At 36.7% G+C, this 23,250-nt stretch overlaps 2 protein-coding genes across 3 annotated transcripts in view; one reads left to right on the top strand and one right to left on the bottom strand.

Moving 5' to 3' along the window:
* The window catches only part of LOC121382851 (WD repeat-containing protein 46-like), a 64,890-nt gene that overhangs the window by 16,909 nt on the left and 24,731 nt on the right, over window positions 1–23,250 (top strand). The window contains exon 1 of one of the 2 annotated variants that reach the window (XM_041512479.1): window positions 19,843–19,963. The exons of the other annotated variant lie outside the window; for it this stretch is intronic. Within the exon in view, the coding sequence (XP_041368413.1) occupies window positions 19,928–19,963 (36 nt within the window). The 5' untranslated portion in view covers window positions 19,843–19,927. Of the gene's footprint in view, window positions 1–19,842; window positions 19,964–23,250 lie in introns of those variants that run through there. 2 annotated transcript variants of the gene reach the window in all.
* LOC121382852 (cell division cycle 7-related protein kinase-like) lies at window positions 562–13,948 on the bottom strand. Its single transcript, XM_041512480.1, has 10 exons — window positions 13,830–13,948; window positions 11,624–11,710; window positions 10,713–10,848; window positions 10,055–10,148; window positions 9,507–9,649; window positions 7,716–7,854; window positions 6,217–6,536; window positions 5,286–5,368; window positions 2,565–2,714; window positions 562–1,131 (listed from the first exon to the last, which is right to left on the bottom strand). Exons 1-10 carry the CDS (start codon window positions 13,867–13,869, stop codon window positions 875–877), a joined length of 1,449 nt encoding a protein of 482 aa, XP_041368414.1. The 5' UTR covers window positions 13,870–13,948; the 3' UTR covers window positions 562–874.

The raw sequence follows: 23,250 nt of genomic DNA, 5'->3' as shown, positions 1-23,250 counted from the left end.
CTTCTAAAATGCTCCAAATTATATAAATATTCAACCGAGCAGTCAATTCTTTTTATTTTTGGCTTGTAACTTTTTTTCTTTTTTCAAATTCTATTAACTTTTTTATTACTTGCTATTTTCAAAATTCTGCCCATTTTCAACTCTACCATCCCCCCCCCCCCCCACCACCCCCCTCCATCCTGAGTCAGGCCACAGATCTTATCCAATTTCTTTTTGACCACCCAACCTAATCTAGCAACCAAATTTAATGAGTAGAATTTTCTTTATTAATTATATTAGAGATGCGCATCAAAATTTGATGGGCCCACTATTTAATTTTTGGATGTAAATTTCAAAATTGTCTGCTTAATTTTTTTCTGTCCCGGGACAAGCCCCTGGCTATTCAGAGACAGGCCCCAGGACGGACATGCTTGAAACTCTAGTGGTATATGAGCATGTAAACATTATTCGCACTCGCACTCTGAACTTCTTTTCAGCAATATTTTAAGATATTGAGCGCAAATTTTCTGTATAGATTTATCATGTACTGTTACAGATTGTTTGACTTTCATGGCAATTTACTAATTTTTCACAGTTATAGCCCTACAACTTATATAGAAGATATGAAAATTTGTTGGGCCTGGTACGGGACATGTATTGCTTTAGCAGTACTCTCAGAATGCTTGTTTCATCAGATAAAATGACTGTGGCACTCATATCATCATCTAGGAGTAACCAACTGAATGTCTTTAAATAAGTGGTATTGTTTTCATGCAATATCAAATGATGTCCTCACTAACCAGTGTGCAAGAATAACAAACCTGGTAATTCATGATATGATAACTTTAAGGATGGTCCAAAGCACGATTAATTATCTAGTTATTCATTAACAACTTCATATACACTCTGTAAAGAACGCTTCTTCTAAAGCTTCCTCGGCAGTTATCCTCGTCCCTGGGTTCAAATCCAGGAGTCGATGCAACAAATCAAACGCTGACTTAGGAATATTTGTCCAGGACCGGGTAAAGTTTTCTTTGTTCAATGTCTTCGAGCTGTGATGTTTTCCGATCCGGGGTGGAGCACTTCGTAGTTTGTGGCACAGAGTTCGTAGATCAACAGGCTGCGGGTTTGGACTGCACATGAACTGTTTACCTGTAAAACATTAATTGTGTAACTGTAGTGAAGAGACATGGGTAAACTTGACAAATAACCAGGCTTTCTGCAAGGGGATACAAAGGGTAAAATTAAGTTCCCTAAAATCTTCTCCTTTTTTTTTCTTTAACCATTTTTGTTTACATAACCATACATACATATGATAAACATTTACATAAATACGTACATACATTCAACAGCAATATATAGCAACATCAAGATACAATTCTTACTATGACAGCAATGTTGTATGAAAGTGAATATGGAAAAGAAAAAAAAGAAAAAATTAAAAAATTATAAATTAAAAAAATTAAAATAAATAAATAATAATTAAATTTATTCCTTAAAGTTAAATAAATTATGACACACTGACCCATTTTTATTTTTTTATTTTATCATATTCACACTTGGAAATGGCTACACGTTTTGTAATATTATAATATATATCTAATTCTGTTTTAATCTATTCCATAAGTTCCCTAAAATCTTGGAAATCAATGGATACATTTTTTAAATTTTTTACAAAGATTATAGTTAAAGAATGGCTGTTTAAAATTTGTAAAAGTGTCCAGTTTTAACAGATTTCAAACCCATAATCACCTAGTAGGGGCAATTATGGTCTGTTTTGTTTTTATTATGTACCCTTAAATTATTTTCTGGCAAAAAGCATGATAACGTATATTTAATTGAAAATTAGTCAGGAAATATGGCCTTAATAAATGGTGTTACAAGTATCCATAAAAGATAAAGAAGAATTCAGCCTACAATAGACGTTTTCTGTGCACTGTGATGAACACCCATAGGTGCAACCATAAACAAAGTTCCAATGATTTAGGACTTGCAGTTTGTGAGAAATGGAACTAATGCAAAATTTTAAAGGAAAAATTTACAGTCTAGCCATCACACCATTGGAAAAAGTAATAACTATATCCCACCTTTTTACTCTGTAAAAGCAAAACAAAACTATAGAATTCTTTGATATTCATTCTTATACAATATTATAGAATAAATTCAATACATAAAGACCAGTAAAATACAAACTCTGTTTATAGTTTAGAAGTTATGCTCTACATTAGAATTTTGAATCAACATTCTAACATTTTATAATCATGAAAAAAGTGTTTTATTTTAACGTCACTAAAGCACATCAGCTATTGATGTCAAACATTTGGTAATTTTGACATAGTCTTAAAGAGGAAACCCACTTCATTTTTCATTTAGTAGCAAGGGATCTTTTATACGTGCCATCCCGTAAACAGGATAGCACATACCACAGCCTTTAATATATCAGTTGTGGTGCACAGGTTGGAACAAGAAATAGCCCAATGGGCCCACCGACAGGATCGATCCCAATCCGATCGCACATTAGGCAAGTGCTTTACCACTCGGCTACGTCCCACCCCCCTATAATCAAAAATTCTACTGGTTATTACCAAATGACTTGGCTGCTGTTTTGAGCGGGTCACTGCCCATGATGGTAGCTATTTGTGCAAGGGCCGTCACATCATCAACAGCACGGAAAAAAGGATACCTTCCACTGAGTAATGACAGAAAGATAACACCAGCAGACCAAATGTCAACAGCTGAAAAGACAAAACAATATTTGTTGAATTAGATCCCACCATCATGAACAAGTAACATATCACATACTTTCACCAAACGTCGCCGTTTAAGAGGAGCTATCACTCCCTTATTACTGTCTAATGGGAGCTGTTATTCTCGCCTCCCATCACTCCCCTAAGACTAGTTCAAGGAGAGTAATTTTTAGTTCCCCTTAGTATGTGAATTCCCATGGTATCGAATACATATGTAGTATCTTAAATCGTAAATGCCTCCCCATAATCTAAGTTAGGGCAGCAATTAACCACTGAATTATTTCCATGGCGAGGTCTATTTCACCTACTTACTTAGTTTATATGGAAGATTATTAGAGCCTAGAGAAATATATTTTTGCTTTGTTATTACCGTAATATTGCTACTAATGATGATGGTACAGTGAAACCCCTCAACACCGGACCCCCTCTAAACCGGAATCCCCTCAAAACCGGACGTTTTCCGCGGTCCCGTGATTTACACATCTTTTAACACTATATTTTACCCCTCTAAACCGGAAACCCCTCTAAACTGAACACCGGACTAACAATTCGGTCCCAATGTGTCAACTTAGTGTAAATCCTACCCCTGAAAACCGGACGATCAAACCGATACCAATCAATATGGTGCCCACCTGTCTGTGAACACCGATGGCTAGTGCAATATGCGCATGCTCGAGATCGCTGTTATCAGTGTAATCACCGCTGCATACAGTACAGATACTGCTCAGCAGGCAAGATTAGAAACTTGACAATAAACAATTAAAAGGACTGATCGCAAGCTTTGGTATGGAGTTAACTACTGTAAACACATTGATTGTGTTGTAATTATGGTTAACATTAGCGGAGTTCGGGTTTGGGTTAGATGTCTTTATTAAGTTACGAGTATGTTTTAAGGTCTTAAATGTGATCCTTCACAAACATGTCTCATGATTTGCTTCAAAGATTGACACAAATAACAGGGAATTTAATTTGCTGCCTTCCTATTGTGTGAATGTGTTGGGTTTTTTTTAAACGTTTGTTTAGCGAAATAAAGAGTAAGCAAAAGTATATGTTGGCTTTGCGTAGTCGAATAGATGTTAGTAGTGTTTCATTTTCATGTCGATTTTCAACATGACGGAACGTCCAGCTAAACGTCGCCGTGTTGAACTCTCGCTCGATGATAAACTCAAAATAATTAAAAGTTTCGAAAGTGTACCTAAACCAACGTTAAGATCTTTGAGTGAAAAGTTTAGTATTGGCAAATCAACAGTTGGAGATATCATCAAAAAACTAGAGGTTTATAAGGCAGAGTTTGAAAAGAATATTACTCCCATGGATGTTTTTATTTTTCTAAATGCTCATAAATGCACCATTTTTCAACATATTCTTCTTGTTCTTGTTTTAAAACACTTTAACACTTTCCCTATTTTATGGAGAACGGAAGGTATTTCCGTCCAGGCAGACCCCTGAAAACCGGACACCTCTGAAAACCGGACATTTTACTTGGTCCCATGGATGTCCGGTATTGAGGGGTTTCACTGTATAACTGAGGGGTGTTTTTTAGTCACAGATACAGTTACAAATCATCCATGCAAAAGCAACAGGTGGTTTACATGATTTACAAAGGTTTAAATTTGCATAACTTGTTTTGACATAATATTGAAACGATAGTAAGAAATAACAATGTGTTATTGTAAGCACACTAAATCCTACATGGTTCATTAATGCAATATCTCTTTAAATATGACACTTTTATTTTTTTTTAAATCTTTAAAAGTTTGTTTTTGTTTAACAACACCACTAGAGCACATTGAATAATTAATCATTAGCTGTTTTATATCAAACATTTGGTAATTCTGACTTGTAGTCAAAAGAGGAAACCCACTACATTTTTCCTAATGTAGCACGGGACTTTTATATGCACTTTCCTCACAGACAGGAAAGCACATATCATGGCCTTTGATCAGTTGTGGTGCACTGGTTGGAATGAGAAAAAACTCCATCAGTTGAACTAGTCGACTGATCGGGACAGGTGTCCTGTCAATGACAGACACTAGATTGGTGTATTACTGTAGTTGATATATTAACAGTGTTAAAACTAGGGGTGACTATTGCGGTCGGTTTTACTATTGCAATAGTATTGCGGTAGTTAAAATATTATTGTGATAGTATTGCAATAGTGATAGTACTATTGCAATAGTATTGTGAATTCTTAAATTGCTTGATAACAGTAATATGAATAAATATTATGCAAAACTGTTTACCTCAGTCTTCCTATATGTATGTAGGTATGTATGTGCGTGTTTGTGTGAGTGTGTGCACGTATGTACGTGCGTTTGTGCGTGTATGTAGGTATGTATTTGTACTTAGTTATTTGTAATAATGTCACTGAGTAGTGAAATCATGCATTGGTCGTAGACCATATTTCACTATGCATACTATCGAAACTATCAATAGTTGAGCAAACAATTGCAATAGTTATCGACAGCTGAAAAACTATCGTTGTATTGCTATCGAGGTACTGACTATCGCATCATATTGATAGTTCGATGTATTGTTACACCACTAGTTAAAACCTACCGGTCGACTGATCAGGACACTTCAAGAGAACCTCAGGAGACCGGAAACCAGGGGTACCAGCTCTAGGAGCAATCTGATTGGCTCTGTAAAAAACAAAAATCAAAACTGCACCATTTAATAAGATATTTTCACCTGTGATATAGTAAACATACTAATATGTATTAAAGACAACTGATCTATAGTCCTTCTCACAGGTAGCGTTGTTTTCTTACTATGGTATTTGTACTACAAGTTATTTATTTCTGAGCCAATTTTTTTCTAAATTGCACATAAAAAATAGTGGCCTTTTTTAATTTCCAAAACACTTTTACTTTTCTTCTTACGTCAAATCAAACTGAAATTATTTACAAAAAACCATTGTTCATGGAGGATGGGATGGACTATAGATGTTATATACTATGGAGGAAGTATTCCTAGTGTGTTACTAGCTAACATCCGACACCTAGTAACAAACATTTGGAGAAAAATGTCTAATTAATGACTTAAATTTCAAGCATTTCGGTGACCCCTATGAACCATGTACACAGGGCTTCTAGATTATGGTAGCCCCACTCCCATGGCTAGTGATATTCAGTGTTGGGCTAGTAAATAATTACTATAACTAGCCCAACGGCTAGTGGAAAAAACCCCTTGTCAAATGCTGCATTTACATATTTTGTAAATATGAATATCTTGCCCTCTCTTTCCACCCCAATCTAAAGATTTTAAAGCTCAATCTCCCTCTTTAGGTGACATATCTGACTATTACTATGAATAAAATTGTATTTATTTAAAGTAGGGCTAGTACATTTGTAATCATAGCTAGTACATTTTTAAAATCACTGATCCATGGCTAGTGGATTTTTATAAAATTCTAGAAGCCCTGCTGTACAAATGGGTTTTTTAATGTCTCTTGTAATATCCATAGTCTGGTAATCTCAACATTTATTACCTGGCCATACACATTCTGCAGATCATTGGCTGGTTGAAGCACTGACACGTGCAGCCCACACCAGGCTTCGTGCTCGATGTGCTGGGTCGTGTTTTCGTGGGCAAGCCGTGCTCATCCTTTATCATCAGCGTTCGTTTGGACAGCAGGAGACGTCGCGGCGACTTCATTCTCTTCGTGAAGGCCAGAGAATCCAGAGTTGGACTTGGGGTGTACTGCTTTGTGGCAAGTACCGGTTTACTCTTGGGGTCAGCTTTACTCAATGGAGTCTCTTTTTTGATTGGTGTTTCCTTCTTGACTGACTGTGAAAGTGATGAAACAGACTGAAAGTAAGCAATAATGAGAGATTAGGTCGTCGGGCCGATGGCACTCAATAATCAGTTCTCACCATGAGCAAAATAAGGCGGCTGAAGATCACTCTCTGCAAAGTTTCAAATAAAATTTATTACAAAGCAATCAATTTGCCACTCTTCTAAAACTTCCCAAGCAATTGTGGAGGAGTGATCACTTACATTTCCTGACAAAGACTGCCAATGATCGCCAAATAGGAGAGTGTAATTACAGATGTGTATTAATAACAGGGTTCATACACCTTAAAAACAAAAACATTCCAGACCATTTCCAAGACAAAAAAATATTTTTCAAGACTCACTAATCAATATATAATTTGACAAAATGGACAATCTTTTTGTCATATGCATTGCGCAAACGCATACCAGTACTTCAAATCTTCAGTAAATGTTGGCAATTCTTAAGTCTCGATTTCCCAAAAGTACGTTAGTGCTGAGATCAGAAAACGTCATTTTCCGCTGGTTTCACGCAAGCAAAATTTTCAAAATGAGTCCTAAAGACGAAATTTCATACTTTTTCCAAACCAACTTGCAAAAAAGGTATTTTTCCATACTTTTTCCAGGTCTGGAAAATGGATTTTCAAAATCCCATACTTTTCAAGGTTTTCCAGACTCCGTATGAACCCTGTAATAATGTGACAGCATAACCACCAAACACTCACCTACATGTAAGACGTAAGAATAAGCCCACAGCAAAAGTTGATGAAAAATCCATCCTCCTGGTTCAACCTTCTCATACAATCTCTCTTACTCCACTGGTAGGGCTCTCTCTGTACATTGCCAAATTAGCCAACTGCTAATTTTTATACAAAATGGCTACAACATTTAGTCTTTAACTGATAAAATATGCCTTAAATTAACTACATTTTAATAATTTTCAAGGAAATACTCTACATATCTGAAAATTGGCTAAACCAAAATCTGTTAAGAGTTTGAGCCCAGCATTGGTCTAACCAGTGGTTTCTGGGGTTTAGAAGGTACAGAATAAAACTATTCTTATGGGGTTTTTGTCATTTTAGGAAACTTTAATATAATTACCCCCCTCACTCAAAAACAAAAACATACCCACAAACAGCAATTAACAAACAACAAAAACCCAAACAAAATAAAGAACATGTCTGAAAAGGATATTAAATACTAGTTAGTACTAACCGGTATATTTCCCATATCTCGTAAAACTTTCTTCAACTCATCAGTGTCGTTCAAATCCTTCTGTACAGTCTTCGATGACTGTTTTATCTTCTTCAACACAGGAGCTTCATGAGCTAAGCCAAAATCTACCAGTGCAAATCTGAAAAATAAAGACTACAAAAATATAGTCAACATAAATTGACAAAACAATTGCAAATTTTTAAATTCAATACACAGTAACAGTTTTAATACCTTGTGTTGTCAAGTTATAAGATTAAATTAATGTGATTCATAATTTAATTTTTAAAAATTAACATACTATACCAAATAAAAAATCACACATGTTGTATGATAATAAACTAAAAGGAACATAATTATACCAAATTATTTTCAATCGAAAGTTTCTTTGGTTTAACGACTCGACTAGAGCACATTATTCATTGGCTATTGGATGTCAAACATTTGGTAATTCTGACATGCAGTCTCTAAAGGAGTTAACAGTTTGTTTTGTTCAACGACTCGACTAGAGCACATTAATCATTGGCTATTGGATGTCAAACATTTGGTAATTCTGACATGCAGTCTCTAAAGGAGTTAACAGTTTGTTTTGTTTAACTATACCACTAGAGCACATTAATCATTGGCTATTGGATGTCAAACATTTGGTAATTCTGACATGCAGTCTCTAAAGGAGTTAATAGTTTGTTTTGTTTAACAACTCGACTAGAGCACATTAATCATTGGCTATTGGATGTCAAACATTTGGTAATTCTGACACGCAGTCTCTAAAGGAGTTAACAGTTTGTTTTGTTTAACGATACCACTAGAGCACATTAATCATTGGCTATTGGATGTCAAACATTTGGTAATTCTGACATGCAGTCTCTAAAAGTGTTAACAGTTTGTTTTGTTTAACAACTCGACTAGAGCACATTAATCATTGGCTATTGGATGTCAAACATTTGGTAATTCTGACATGCAGTCTCTAAAGGAGTTAACAGTTTGTTTTGTTTAACGATACCACTAGAGCACATTGATTTGTTAATCATTGGCTATTGGATGTCAAACATTTGGTAATTCTGACATGCAGTCTCTAAAGGAGTTAACAGTTTGTTTTGTTTAACGATACCACTAGAGTACATTGATTTATTTATCATCGGCTACTGGATGTCAATTTTTTTTTTAATTTTGTCTCGTAGTCATCGGAGGAAACCAGGTACATTTTTTCCATGAGCAGCAAGGGATCTTTTGTATACACTTTCCCAGACAGAAAAACACATACCACGACCTTTGACCAGTTGTAGTGCACTGGTGGGAATGAGAAAAAAACTCAATCAGTTGAATGAATCCACAGAGGTGATTCGATCCCAAGACCTCTGGTGAGCGCTCAACCAACTGAGCTAAATCCCACCCCTCTCTCTAAATGAAACCTGCTATACTTTTCGATGCACTTTTATATACACTTTCCTACAGACAGGCTAATACATACCATAGCCTCTGGTGAGCGCTCAACCAACTGAGCTAAATCCCACCCCTCTCTCTAAATGAAACCTGCTATACTTTTCGATGCACTTTTATATACACTTTCCTACAGACAGGCTAATACATACCATAGCCTATGATATACTAGTCGTCAGATGATAACTGGGACAGGACAAAACACAATCACAAAATGGGTCCACCAAGGGGATTGATCCTATGAACCCAGCACCTCAGATAAGCACTCTAACAATTAAGCTAAAATCCCACCCAACAAGATTGACTGACTGATAGATTGAAAGAATAGCTAAGTATTACAATATATATACCAACCGTTTAGTGGTTCTGTTGTACAGGAAGTTGGTGGGTTTCACATCTCTGTGAATAATATCAAACTGGTGAACTCTTCTCAGAGCTATCAGCAGGTTACGCATGTATTCTCGCACTTCTGACAGCGTCATCTCTTGAATATAGTCCTGTAATGAAACACAATGTGTTATATACACATTTTAATTTAGCAGATCAGACCTGACAGCAAAGATCACATAATTATAACACCCAGAAACAGTTTCTGTGTTACAGTATCTATTTCAATGCTCAAAAACAGGAATTGAACTATACCAAAGACCGAGGTATGTGCTGTCATCCATATGAAAAAGTGCACAAAAAACAATATTTGCTGCTCATCAAAAGTGCAATATATGTGGCAACAACAGGGTTATCTTACGTTTCTTAAATTATGTAATTTTTCAATGTTCTCATATTCACTGATTTTTTCATTGGAATTATATTTACTGAGTTCAAAAGCTGGACTAGATCCTACTATTATCTTATTTTAAGCAAATGACACATATCACACGTAATAGAAAAAACAGTCTTACCTGAAAATAATCGTGAGCAAAGTACGGCATAACGATTACAACATGATCTTTATTTCTGATGCAAAGCTCTACACCAATTACATTTTCACAGCCACTGAAAATACAATAAATACTTTGACACTAAAGAAGATTCTAACTTTTGTTAGTTTGTTCAAACTTCACTTCATTTTACAAATTGTGCTACACAACACACTCACACTCTCTCACTTTCTCACTCTCTTTCTCTCACTGGTGATCTTTCACTGTTGTTATTTATCATTCATGCAAACCTGTTTCGGGGGAAATATATATTTTTTGGGTGGGGTTGTTTTTTTGGTGTTTTGTGCTGTTTCTGTTTTTTATTTACAATAATAAAATGTATGTCAACATACACTGAGTGTATGACCCCAAATGGGTGATGATTATCCAGCAAGCACCTCAGGTTCCATGTATTTCTGGCTTGGGTGATAACGAGATATCTTAACTGACAACAAACGAAGCATGTCCCTGTGAATTAGTCGCATAACGAAATGGAAATACTGAAGCTTCGCCATTCATTTTATTATCATTTATGTTTGTGATGTCCTAACAAAAACATTGTAAAATGACTTTGTTTCTCCGTTACGTTTGCGGTGTCTTTTAAAAAGAAAGAAAGAAGAACACAATAAGACTAGCATACCCAATTTGCTGAAGGCAGCGTAACTCTCCCTCAATGCGAGTTGGGTGACTGGTGGGGATAATGTGTTTGAGGGCAAACTGTTCTTCCACCTGCGGATGGCACTTCAGTTTGGCTCGGAACACAGAGCTGAATGTACCTGCAAAATTGTTAACAAAATGTTTATACATGTATTAATTAATCACAGATTATGTACATATACTGATGGAAAGTAATAAAGGATCACACAGATAGCAACAAGAAATAATGACTGCATCAAAAATCAATTCATATTGTCCTAAGTTGACTGGGAACATATAGGCGGCACATTCAACACTACAGACATTCAATCCCACATTACAACTTGGTATGAAATACAGACATTACTACGTCAGTAGTGAATTAAATTTGGTCTACAAATTGATGTGTTCTCTTATTTCTTTCCATCAGTATATTAAGCCTATATCACATTAGACGATGCAACTCAACTGCGTCGCCAGTCACGATCTGTTCACACTATATCACATGCCACAGAACCTGTTCAGTTATGTCAAATGCTGTTGGCAGACTAAAAATCAGTTGCAGACAACTGGGTTTTTTCAATACACACTACACGATGCAGCTGAATTCAACAGTTGAGTTGTGTTGCATCATATAATGTGATCTAGGTTTTAAGCACCCCACTGCTTAGAAACAAAACTCACATTTTTAATATAATAATAGGCAAAATTGGCGAGTACACGAGTTAGCCCTGCTTTTGGTTGTAGTGGATCCTGTAGGTCTAAGGGACATTACTCCATTTCAAATTGTGTTAAAATCGGGTTAACAACAGAATTCTCAAAAACCAAATCTAAAAGACATGTTTTATTTTATATTAATTTTAAAAATAAATTCAGTCTACAAAGGGTTTTAAAAGTTTGCTTTTTAAATCTCACCTTCACCAATTTTTTCAATAATTCGAAAGTGCTGAGAGACTTCAGGAACAAATTCATAGAGACAATCTATTTCTTCTTGAACATCAACTGAAAAAAAACCCCAGAAGTTCATTGAAGAGTCAAACTGATAGCACAAAATATACTGTTCGTTACATGAACATGTATGTATGTATGTATACGAATATACTAAGAACTCTGTTCATCTGACTTAGTATTTGTGCATTTTGACATAATTTTTATGCTAATGTGATTATATAGTGAAACCCCTCTAAACCGGACACTGATGGGACCAGGTAAAATGGCCTGTTTTTCAGGCGTATCTGGTTTAGAAAGGTTATGATCTGTAGTGATATTTAAAAATGGACTGTAAAAAACCATTTGATTTAAAAAGTCCTGTCTAGAAGGGTTTTACTATATTAGATTAGGAAGGAAGGAAATGTTTTATTTAATAACATATTCAACACATTTTATTTACAGTTATATAGCATCAGACATATGGTTAAAGACCACACAGATATTGAGAGGAAACCCGTTGTCACCATTTCATGGGCTACTCTTTCAGAGTAGCAGCAAGGGATCTTTTATATGCACCATCCCACAGACAAGATAGTACATACCACAGCCTTTGTTACACCAGTTGTGGAGCACTGGCTGGAACAAGAAATAGTCCAATGGGGCCACCGACGGGGATCGATCGTAGATCAATCACGCATCAGGTGAGCGCTGTACCACGTCCCACCCCTATATTAGACTAGATTAATTTATATTGACTTATTCAGCCTCTGCAATTAAGAAAATCTCTACAGTAAAACGTAAAATTTAAAATCAAATATAGTCCAATGTTCTGCGGAGAATTTAAAAAACTCCACGACATTGTTGATTGCCGTGAGTAATTGCAGAGATTGCATATTACTTGTGATATGTGTATTACTGCAATGATTGGGCATTTACCAGACGGAACAAACACTTTTGGCAACACTGTACAGATAACTAGAATGAGAACAGCTCAGTTTCTTACATGTAACAGGCCTCTGTGAATTGAAAATTTGCGTAGTAAACCATTTATGGGTTACCCAAAAACAAATTCAGGTAACCCATTGTATTTTTACGTAACCCGTCATGACTATGTAAATGATGTCATAAATTCATTGCGCAAAAAAAAAGAGGGTTATGCAAAACTAGATTTATGCAAGCGACGTGCAAAGGAAACTATTGCTCTTGCAATTTTCAGAAACATTAGTAAATACATGTAGTATACAAATCATTTCAGCATCAAACAGGCTACATAAAATAAAAAACTTGCTCAATTGTAATTTCTTCTACATGTATGTCTTGTCAGTAATGTACGAGGATTCACACATGGAACAATATTAGATATACTTGTATGTACATGTAGTTTTTCTTAGAAAAATATTACAAAATGGTTAATTTAAAAAATAAAATAAAAATTGCGAAATGTAGACACTATGTATAAAAATTAGCAGTTGGCCATGGGTATCCTGGTAAGCCCCGAGTTACCAGCAATTATTGTTTGGTATTAAGTTTTGTTGCCTAATTGGCTAAGAAATTCCTAGAGGATGAGAACCTGTGCTTTCAACGTGGTATGGCCGTAGACCTTCGACGATCAGACGAGAACACCTAGAGGAGACTTAATTTTTTCGTCTTAGTTTTACAATGGCAGGGCTTCTAGATTATGGTAGCCTCACTCCCATTGCTTGTGATATTCAGTGTTGGGCTAGTAAGTAACTACTATTACCATGACCGACGGCTAGTGATTTTTGTGTGTCAAATGTTGCAGTTACGTCTATTTTGTAAATATATATATCCTGACCCCACCCCAACGTTAGTGTTTTTAAGCTGTTTCCCCCTTTAGGTGACATATCTGATTATTACTATTATTTAGCAAAAAAATTTTAACTTAAAAGTAAAGTAGAGCTAGTGAATTTTTAATCATGGCTAGTAAATTTTAAAAATTACTATCCCATGACTAGTGGATTTAAAAAAACATTCTAGCCCTTAATGGTAATACTAATAAAATGACACAGCAAATCAATTTTATTGTTGCATTGCCAATTGCTGTCGCAAATTTAGAGGGCTGCAATTAACAAGTCATGTAGCATATTATTGGTGGAAAAAAAAGCATTTTCGTAGATTTTTGTGACATAAATTTTGAAGGAGTGGATTCTGAAAATAAGGTCTGACATACTGGGTAGGGTCTTTGAAGCTAAGGACATATTTAATGGCATCTTTCTCAGTGTACATGACTCGACAGTTGCTACGGGATCACAATGCAGGTTTCTGGAACTCAGTGAATCGGTGTCACTCATTCTGAAATGGACAATGCAAACCTTATTAAAACAGATTTCAGTTTTCATGCACTTGCATATATTAATATACCATGCATACATGCAAACACTATAATCTTTTAGGGCCGACTTTCCAAAACTTGCTTGTGTTTTACACACATGTAAGTTGATATACAAATTTATAAACACAAGCGATTAAGAAAAACAGATTTCGTAAATGTGGCCCATAATGTTTTCTTATTGATTACTAACAACCCAGAGAGATATACATCTCCCAGGAATAAACAAGGGCATGTAGCGTGTTAATATTTTAAGCATGGTGAGACCTCTTAGTATGATGTATGTTTCTACAGGGCTGCAGAAAGTACTCGCCCGCTCGCCAAATGCGAGTAAAAATTCTAACCATTCGCCACAGCTAATATACCTTACAATTTTGTCAATTGTAAATTCTTATTTGAGTTCCCTTACTTTTTTTGAAGAGTATATTTTCTATTTCTGCACCCTTGTTACTATCTAAATAAAAAACTGAAAAAAATCTACAAAATATTTCTTCAACCAATCATGGTAGAAATCGAGGTAAACAGACTGCTTTCGACAAACTGAATTTTTCATTTTAAAAAATATTAATCAAAGTGTTCATCCACTGAGCATATTTCAGAACCATATATTATTTCATGCAGAGGCTTTAAAAATGTAAAACAATGTACTTTGCATGCATGAATAATGTAATTTTCTCATTTCTCTAAATGTAAGTAGTACCTGAACACAATTAGTTACGGGGCGGGATCTAGCTCAGTGGTAATGCGCTCGTCTGATGCTCGGTTGGTCTAGGATCGATCCCCATCGGTGGGCCTATTAAGCTATTTCTCGTTCTAGCTAGTGCACCATGACCGGTATATCAAAGGCTGTGGTATGTACTATCACGTCTGTGGGATGGTGCATATAAAAGATCCTTGCTACTGATAAAAAAAATGTAACACGTTTCCTCTATACAGGGGTGCACAAATCGGTTGTCCACACGCCCGGGACAACCAAAATATGTTGTGGGCAACCATTCTTTGTCAAACAGTTGCTCGACGGGCAACCAAAAAAAAAAATCATGAAACAAATAAAATGAAAAACAAAACTTCAGGACACTCGGACAATATCAGCATTAACAAAGTGCTTGACTGACAGGCGATATAAATATCCACTCTAATGCTGCCATTCAATCAGCATCCATCATGCATGATTTTTGCAGGAGGCATTTGAAAAAGCCATATGTCAGATAACTGCCAACAGGACCAGTTTGTCACAAGCATCTAAAGATAACTTAATAAAAATAGCTTGTGATGGCCCTCCACTTGACGAGTTCAATGCAGACAGATACGTTTCAGAATGGTGGCTATCAGCAAAGAACACTAGACATGTGAAAGGCCACAAACTATACCAACAACCATCAAGTTCATCAAAGTATTATGACTGTGACAGACAAAGCGAAGATGAGCTGTAGATAAATAATGCTAAAAAAGAAATAAAACTTAATTGATAAGTAATGATAATAATAAAAACATTTTAAATTTCAGTTTAATTTTAATGACAGTTCAAAATTATATTCATAAAACGTTTATGAAATATGTGGGCAACCAAGAGATGGCGTTGGGTGACCAAACTTCAGCTACTGGTTTCCCACCGGGCAACCATCACAATTTCACATTTGTGCACCCCTGCCATATGTCAAAAATTACCAAATGTTTGACATCAAATAGCAGATGATTAAAAACATCATTGTGCTCTAGTGGTGTGAAACACGATAGTCCAAATATCTCTCCTAACTGTATATCTATTAGATCTCTCTGTAACGGGCGGTTATACCCTAATGTGGCTCGTCTAGGTATGATCAGAGATAAGATCTTATATAAAGTATATATTATTATAGCACGTTTAGTTCACTAGAAAACACAACAAAACACAATACACTTTGGAATCTGTATTAACCTATGCTGACAAATGTACTGCCGCAGTAGTTAATTAATAACAACTATAATAACAACCCAGAACTGAACACTTAATTAGTTAATCTCTAGGTGTCTAGTTTACACAATATGCTAATCACTTCACCGTGACACAACACCCACACGTGTGATAATTGAGAAACGCTGCCAGGAGAACTTAATAAAGGAATTACAACTCTATTCCTAACTGGTTATTTTTTAATTAACCCTTACTACTCATTCAGTAACCTTGTAACACAGAATTAATACTGGTACCTATCACAATAAAGACAATAACCTACAGTTTACCTAGGTCCTCTAGGATGACTGGTTAAGCCTTTTATAATTATTTAGGACAGTGAGCCTACAGATTACTGCGTCAGATGACCGGCAGCACCATCTAAATAATATTGTTATAATACAGTATTAAAATATTTAAAGTCACATCAATCACTTCAAGGTTATACACAGAGCAGAAATAAAATTATTTACCAGTCCGGACGGACAGCGATCCCTGGAAGCCTTCCTATGTTTCTCCCCGATATATATCTAAAATCCTAGCTATTTATTCAAAACTCCGAATATCGCCTGGGGGTACAAGGCGGTACCTCACGTATCATGTGGATTTTCCACAGCCACCACACAGGCATTTTTTCTCTGATCGTCAGACTGACTGTCGCCATTCCGTGAGCAATCCCCTGGTCATAAACAGCACTAGTGGAGTTATTACGTAACTATTGGCCACATGGCCTCCACACCTGCGCTAGGTGTGTATTAGAAAAGCTTGACGACCGTTGCGCAAAGGTATCACGTAACAAGTTGCCCACCTGGGCTACTGCATTTGGAACTGCACATCGCCTCTAAAACAATTAATATCGCCACAGGCGAAAAGAAATTAAGAGCATGTACCGTCATGCTGGTGTCATTAAACAAAACTAACTGAACGCAGTGAGAAACAAATACTTTTCTGTTTACACTTTTGTTTACTAGAATGGATTCCTTTTACGTCCATATTGCTGACTTATTTCGATAACTGATTGAATTTTGTTTTTTTTCATGTACCGTAACAGAAAAAATATAGAATATTATTTAAGCATGTAGCCTATCCGCTCTCATATTCGATGATAATTCGACATTATGATTATTCCCTATTCGTGTTTTTGTTGTTTCAATGGAATCCATGACGTTTCGCCCCCCAGCCAATTCGCCCCCAGTCAGTTCGCCCCCAAGTGCATAACCAGTTTGCCCCCACAAAGGTACCAGTTCGCCCCCAGTCAGTTCGGGTCATGGAAATCCTGGAAAGTCATGGAATATGTATGTACCTCTTACGCCTGAGTGTAATAAAGTTCTGTTCTGATATATGTGTTTGTTCTGTGTTACACTAAACAGTTAGAACAAAAGACCAATCAGAAAGCATATGACTTGTTCAAGTCGGTGAGACATTTCTGGTAGAACAATATCAAGAGTTTAATGTTAAAACATTTAATAAGTACTAGCGAAAGTTTTCAAAGTGACGGTAACAAAACATATTTTGTTACAATGCCAGGAAAGTGTAAAGATGGTTGGATTCAACATAAAAATTATGTAAAAAAATTTACTCCCAAGTACTTCGTTTCAGCCTGAGCCATGTTTTCTATCAACAGACGACATGTGTTGTTTTAGCGGCAATTAATGTTTCTGTCTAAATCCGTTCGTGTATCATTGTTTTGACATGATAGATTCAAAACAATAAGAGGGTTACTACAAAACACGCCTTCATAAAATATTAATCAACTAGTTTATTACGCTGTAACGTGAGCGTGGGACTGTTACTTTATGTCGCACATGCGCTGATGTGACTATGTGAAATGGAGTACCGGTATTTAATTTTTTCGTGTAACAAAAAGTGTTTTTCTTTCTTTTTTCTCACTTCCACCCTGTGTTGAATAGTTGGAAATCACTACCATGGGATGATAATACAAATCAAGTAATTACGTTTTGCTTTTGGAAGGCAGTTTATTCTTTTTTAGTTCATAACAATTTCCTGCTGGCATAAACCTAAAATAAACACACACACACACTTTAACATCCCTCTAAAGAAACGGTACAATAATTGTTTAAAAGTAACAAATCATTGGGGGCGAACTGACTAAAAGTTGGGGGCGAACTGACAAATATTTGGGGGCGAATCGTCTTGGGGGCGAACTGGTACATGGGGCGAACAGGTCAAACTGGGGGCGAACTGGCTGGGGGGGGGAGAAACAAACGTCTGGTACCCTTTCAATGTTTGCCGAATGCAGTTTGGGACGGAAAAATATCCGCCCGGTCCCCCCCTTCCCCTAACCCTAACCTTAACTCCAACCCTAACCCAATCCTAACCTTAACCCTAACCCTAACCCTCAACCGTAACTAAAAATAATAATGGAGGGGACCGGGCGGATATTATACCCAATGTCACTTCATACACACTTTTTTTTATAAAACTGACTACAAATAAATTGGAATTGGTAATGTAATAATGATTTTTAACTACAAACCTGGCGCCAACATTATTCACCAATCACAAATGCTATGCTACGCTCAGAAAGTGTGTGTGGAAAATTCATTACATATGCAACCAATTGCTGGTCTATTAAAACATAAATGTCTAAACAGGACGAATAGAACTGATCGGACTAGACTTGAACGAAATAGTGGGACTTCAACTGCAAAAGAGCTACACACTGCTAATTCAGTGGGTTTTTCCCCGTATAGATACAGGCCTGTAGCCAGGATTTTGAAACCGATAAAGATATTCGCCGAATTTTAGGTAAAATTAGCTGGCCTGAAACCTTTTCACCAAGTTTCCATCAGTCTAGGTATCCCGTACGCCTATGGCCATATAGCCTAAACGTATGGACTTTACATCGCGCCTTATTTGTTCTAAATTGTCCCGAATTTCAGGAGATTAATTAATATAAACAACTTGAAATGCGGTAACCGTTTTGAGGTTCAGATTTAAAAACATTTTTATTTACATTTGAGGTCAAATTTCCGTGGTAAGTAAAAAAAGATATGGCGGCCTCCATTATGGTTGTATTTATGGAATTCATCTTTGTAAGCAATATTGCATTTAATGATATGAACCGACATTTATACTATAGCTGCGACACCAACTTATATAAATTTATATAATAGATCTATATATGTTCAACTCTTTTCTTTTCTATTCTTTTCTTTTTTTAATGATACAAAATGCATTTTTGGGGGTATTACAAAGCATATACAAATCTTGCATTTTGTTAATTGTTAACACTGGTCAAAATTTACTAAAACCACATTCAGTCTAATATTATAGAAACCATCTGTGGTTGAAGCTTGGCAATATATATATTATAAGAGCGGTTCACAAAGTTTAAAAAAGTGAAAGTTTGAGTTTTCAAAAGGAAAAATTATCGAGCCGAGGTACCAAAGGTTTTCGGGGCGTGCTTCCTGGGGCCAGTCGGGGAAAAATTAAAGATGCTCAGACATGTTTTTAGAAGCATTTCAAACGGGAAGGGAGTCACGGGACCCCTGAGACCCATCCCCGCTCATGGGAGTACATGGGGGGGGGGGGGGGAGAGGGGTCGATGGGTTCGACCGAACCCCCCCCCCCCGAAATCGCTTTTTTAAATAATTTAATATATCTGACATTATTATATTTACTCAACATAGAAATATATGCCCAATATCTCTGCAAACTATTTTGGAACCCCCCTTTTCAAAATCCTATGTATTGGAACCCCCCTTTTCAAACTCCTATGTACGCCCATGCCTCTGGCCCGCCAGTGTTTTATAAACACTTAGCAACAAAACTGACCAAAAGGTCCACTGGCCTGTGATTAATTCTGTTGAGCACTGAAACGTTTCATATTTGAAATAGAAGGCAAAATAACTATTTGCTTTTCTGATTCGCGTTTCGGTTGGTATTATCGCCGGTACCGGAAGTCAGAGAAAACACGTGCAGTTGTTGACAAGAATCGGACGTTGTGATCAGCTTCAACCCGTTTTGTGGTTTATTTCAAAGTATGGATACAGACAAAAAGGAGCCAAAACGCAAAAGGGTAAATTAGAATTACCCCTTGTCCCCGCCCCCCGAAAAATGTTATATCGTCCGGTTGACTAGTAATGGCTTTTTCGCAGACCTCGATTCCGTATGTAACTTACGTCAAGTTACGGTAACGTACGTTGGTTGTTAGTCACTTCGTACCATGGTCATTTCGTACCAGTCATTTCGTACCTTGGTCATTTCGTACCATTGCAAAAAGTCATTTCGTACCTTGGTCATTTCGTACCATGGTCATTTCGTATCATTGCAAAAAGTCATTTCGTTCCTTGGTTATTTTGTACCATAACTGAAAGTCATATCGTACCATGATATAACAATTTATAACAAACACCCCGGTAATGTCTTTTACAAAATTCTCGGAACCGAACATACGGGTACTTCGGCCCTATCCGCCATTGTTTATCACGTGACGCAGTGAAGCTTCTCCTTAGTTACGTATGGTTTGATAGTGAATTTAGTCAATTTTAGTCGATCATTTACAACAGTTAACGGCCAAGATGCCTAAAACATGTTGTGCAGTTGCGTGCATAAACCATAACTTGATGTTAAAAATAATATCGTTTTACAAATTTCGAAAAGAAGAGACCAGACGCCGCTTCTGGGTAGAGGCACTGAAACGTGACAAACCTGATGCGACTACGTTGAGTTTAATGTTGTTGCTTGTCAACAATAACCGACATTAATATCAACCAAAATGATTAAAGCATGTGCATTGATAATATTTCCACATTATACTGTAAATAAAATACACAATTCCATCTACTTTCATGAAAAAAACCCCCCAAAACCCGGATGCATCCAGTTCTTAAATAAAGAGTATACTCTTTATCATCAAATTTGTGTATATTTGCGAAAATTGAAGGCAATATCTCGGTTATATCCGTGAACGGTATTAGGGAAGGTGGTCAAGACCGACTTTGGGGTATCCACGCGCATAACACAGTTGTTGTCATCACTGACAAATTGAACTCCGCCAGATCTGTGATCAATACAAAGTACCGTAACTGCCTTGAACATTTTCGACCTCAGATATTGCACTTGATCAGATGATTGCGAACGTGCAAGTGCGTTACTCGCGTAGTTGACTCGAAGTCAGCCAGTGATTATTTCAATCGCAACTTCTCGTCGAATTCCGTAGGCTAATTTATATTATACCAAAAGATCTTATCGAGTTGACAAAAGTTGATAACTTGCTTAATACAAAACACAAATATTCGTACGTTTTTGTAATAGGCCTATTATAGATTTCTGTAAGGCCTTTACGTTGGGTGAAATTTTCAAATTTGTTCAAGAATCAGTAATAAACGCAGATGTATAACGTTCCGGTACTGTTAATAAATAAATATAGGTATTGCCGAATAATTCCGAATAGGTTCGTGTAAAAAAAAACCCAAACGAAGTTGCCTTATTTTTGGTGCATGCAGAATTTTAATGGTGCATGTAACTTTTTTTTCAGCATGCACCTGGTGCATGTAGATTTTTTTTTTCATTTCTAGCCCTGAAATGTGTCTGTAGCAGGCCTACAGTACGAAAATATAGGTTTTCTACTACTTTATATATAAATATGGCTTCTCCCCCTACCAAGTTTGTCCCTACTACTCAAGATTTTGCCCCCTATTTCCACTCCACCTGCGGACGTGTAATAGCCCAAATGTATAATGTATTAAACAATAAAGGTATACTTGTATCTCGGATACATACGCATACATGTGTATAATATATATATACACACACACACACATATATATTTCTGGGTTTTATTTTATTTACTCTGTTATGAATCAATGTAATTTGGTGGTTGTGGCACATTTGTAGATTTTGCTTCTGTTCAAGTTAAAGGACTTACCTTTTTGCATCTACATGTCGTTTTATGGTATTCTGCAGTTCTTCGGATTAAGTATATGTGTGTGTATGTGTGTGCATGTGTGCACACAATCTGCTTCAGCAATTATCTGCAATAAAATGAATGGTCATCAATATATTTGTTTTCCTTTCTAAAAACATTGTTTCACATGGAGAATAATATGACATTTAACTATCCCATTCATACATTTTCCTTGAATATGCTACATAAGTGCATCTATACAAGAGGTAATTTAACCCTGGTTAAAAGCAACTTAGGTTAAATATGTGTAGTCTAGCAGAAGGCATATTGATACAGATCGGTTTACTAACAGTCATGATAATTGCCCCATCTCCTTTCTCCACCTGTATCTTATGAAACATTAGTTTTGTACATATTACTTATATTTTAATTGCAATATCAATTCCAATACAGCCCAAGACAAAATCTGCAATATCCACTGACTAGGTATAAAACAACACATATATATATATATGTGTGTGTTAACCATTATTTACTCAGGTAAGTTTGTGTTTTATTAATAAATATACCATGTTAAACCCAATCTAATTAAAATTAGCTCCACTATTACATGTGGATCTAACAGCAGCCAGTTGGGGCTCATGTCCACCAATCAAAACCTTACTTGCCGGCAAGTCCACCAACACCTCCGGCAGTTGTTGTTGACACAGCGGCGGCCCAGCGAGAACCCAAGAGGAGGAAGATGTCATCGGTCACCTTACCGAAAACGTCCGACCAGCCCGACTGGGTTCTCGTCTGTGACAAACTCCCAGCGAAATACAGAGGAGCGGTTATTGGTGACTTCACCGACAGCAAACACCTCAAGGGACCCTGGTTAGACAACCATTGGCGCCAACTTCCAACAGGACAGGGGAAGTATCAGCTACAGGGTGCCCCCAACTCCAAACAACTTTACGTGACAGCACAGCAGGACGGGCTGTACAGGCAGGGACTCCTGATGCCAACGATGTCCAACGCGACCATTCACCGCATCCTAAAGATGGTACTGCAGGACATCTACCCAGGAGCCATCGGCCGCAACATCCAGGCCTTGACTGAAAGACTCCCCAACTTCAGGCCTGAACAGTCCATCAACTCGCCATGAGTCCTGCTGCGCCAACCTTAACTAGGACAGGTAACCTCCTTTTTGGGCTTAGTTGGACTTAAAAAAATTTTCGGCCGAGCTTCAAAATTTGTATGTTTATTTTTTTTTAATAAATAGTCCAACACACTTCTCTTTGGCGCCCGTTCAATTGCTCAAATCACCTTAAAACCTTTTAGGCCGAGCAGTCAAAACTACTTTTGGAATTAATTTCTTAGTCCGGACATGATTGGGATGCAGATATTCTCCGTAGACATAGTTTTTTAGACAGGTAGAACCAAGGAATCGAACTTCAGCCAATCACAGCATGGCCCTA

This window comes from Gigantopelta aegis, chromosome 10, assembly GCF_016097555.1.
Source record: "Gigantopelta aegis isolate Gae_Host chromosome 10, Gae_host_genome, whole genome shotgun sequence".
Classification (NCBI taxonomy): Eukaryota; Metazoa; Mollusca; class Gastropoda; order Neomphalida; family Peltospiridae; genus Gigantopelta; species Gigantopelta aegis.
Note: the sequence above shows the minus strand (reverse complement) of the source record. Positions and strands in the feature narration are given on the sequence as shown.

Coding starts and splice junctions, on each gene's coding strand:
- LOC121382852 (XM_041512480.1), bottom strand. CDS start 13,869: ATGCCATTAAATATGTCCTTAGCTTCAAAGACCCTACCCA. Junction 10,849..11,623: donor TATTGAAAAAATTGGTGAAG/GTGAGATTTAAA, acceptor ACAATTTTGCAG/GTACATTCAGCTCTGTGTTC. Junction 10,149..10,712: donor CGCTGCCTTCAGCAAATTGG/GTATGCTAGTCT, acceptor TTGTATTTTCAG/TGGCTGTGAAAATGTAATTG.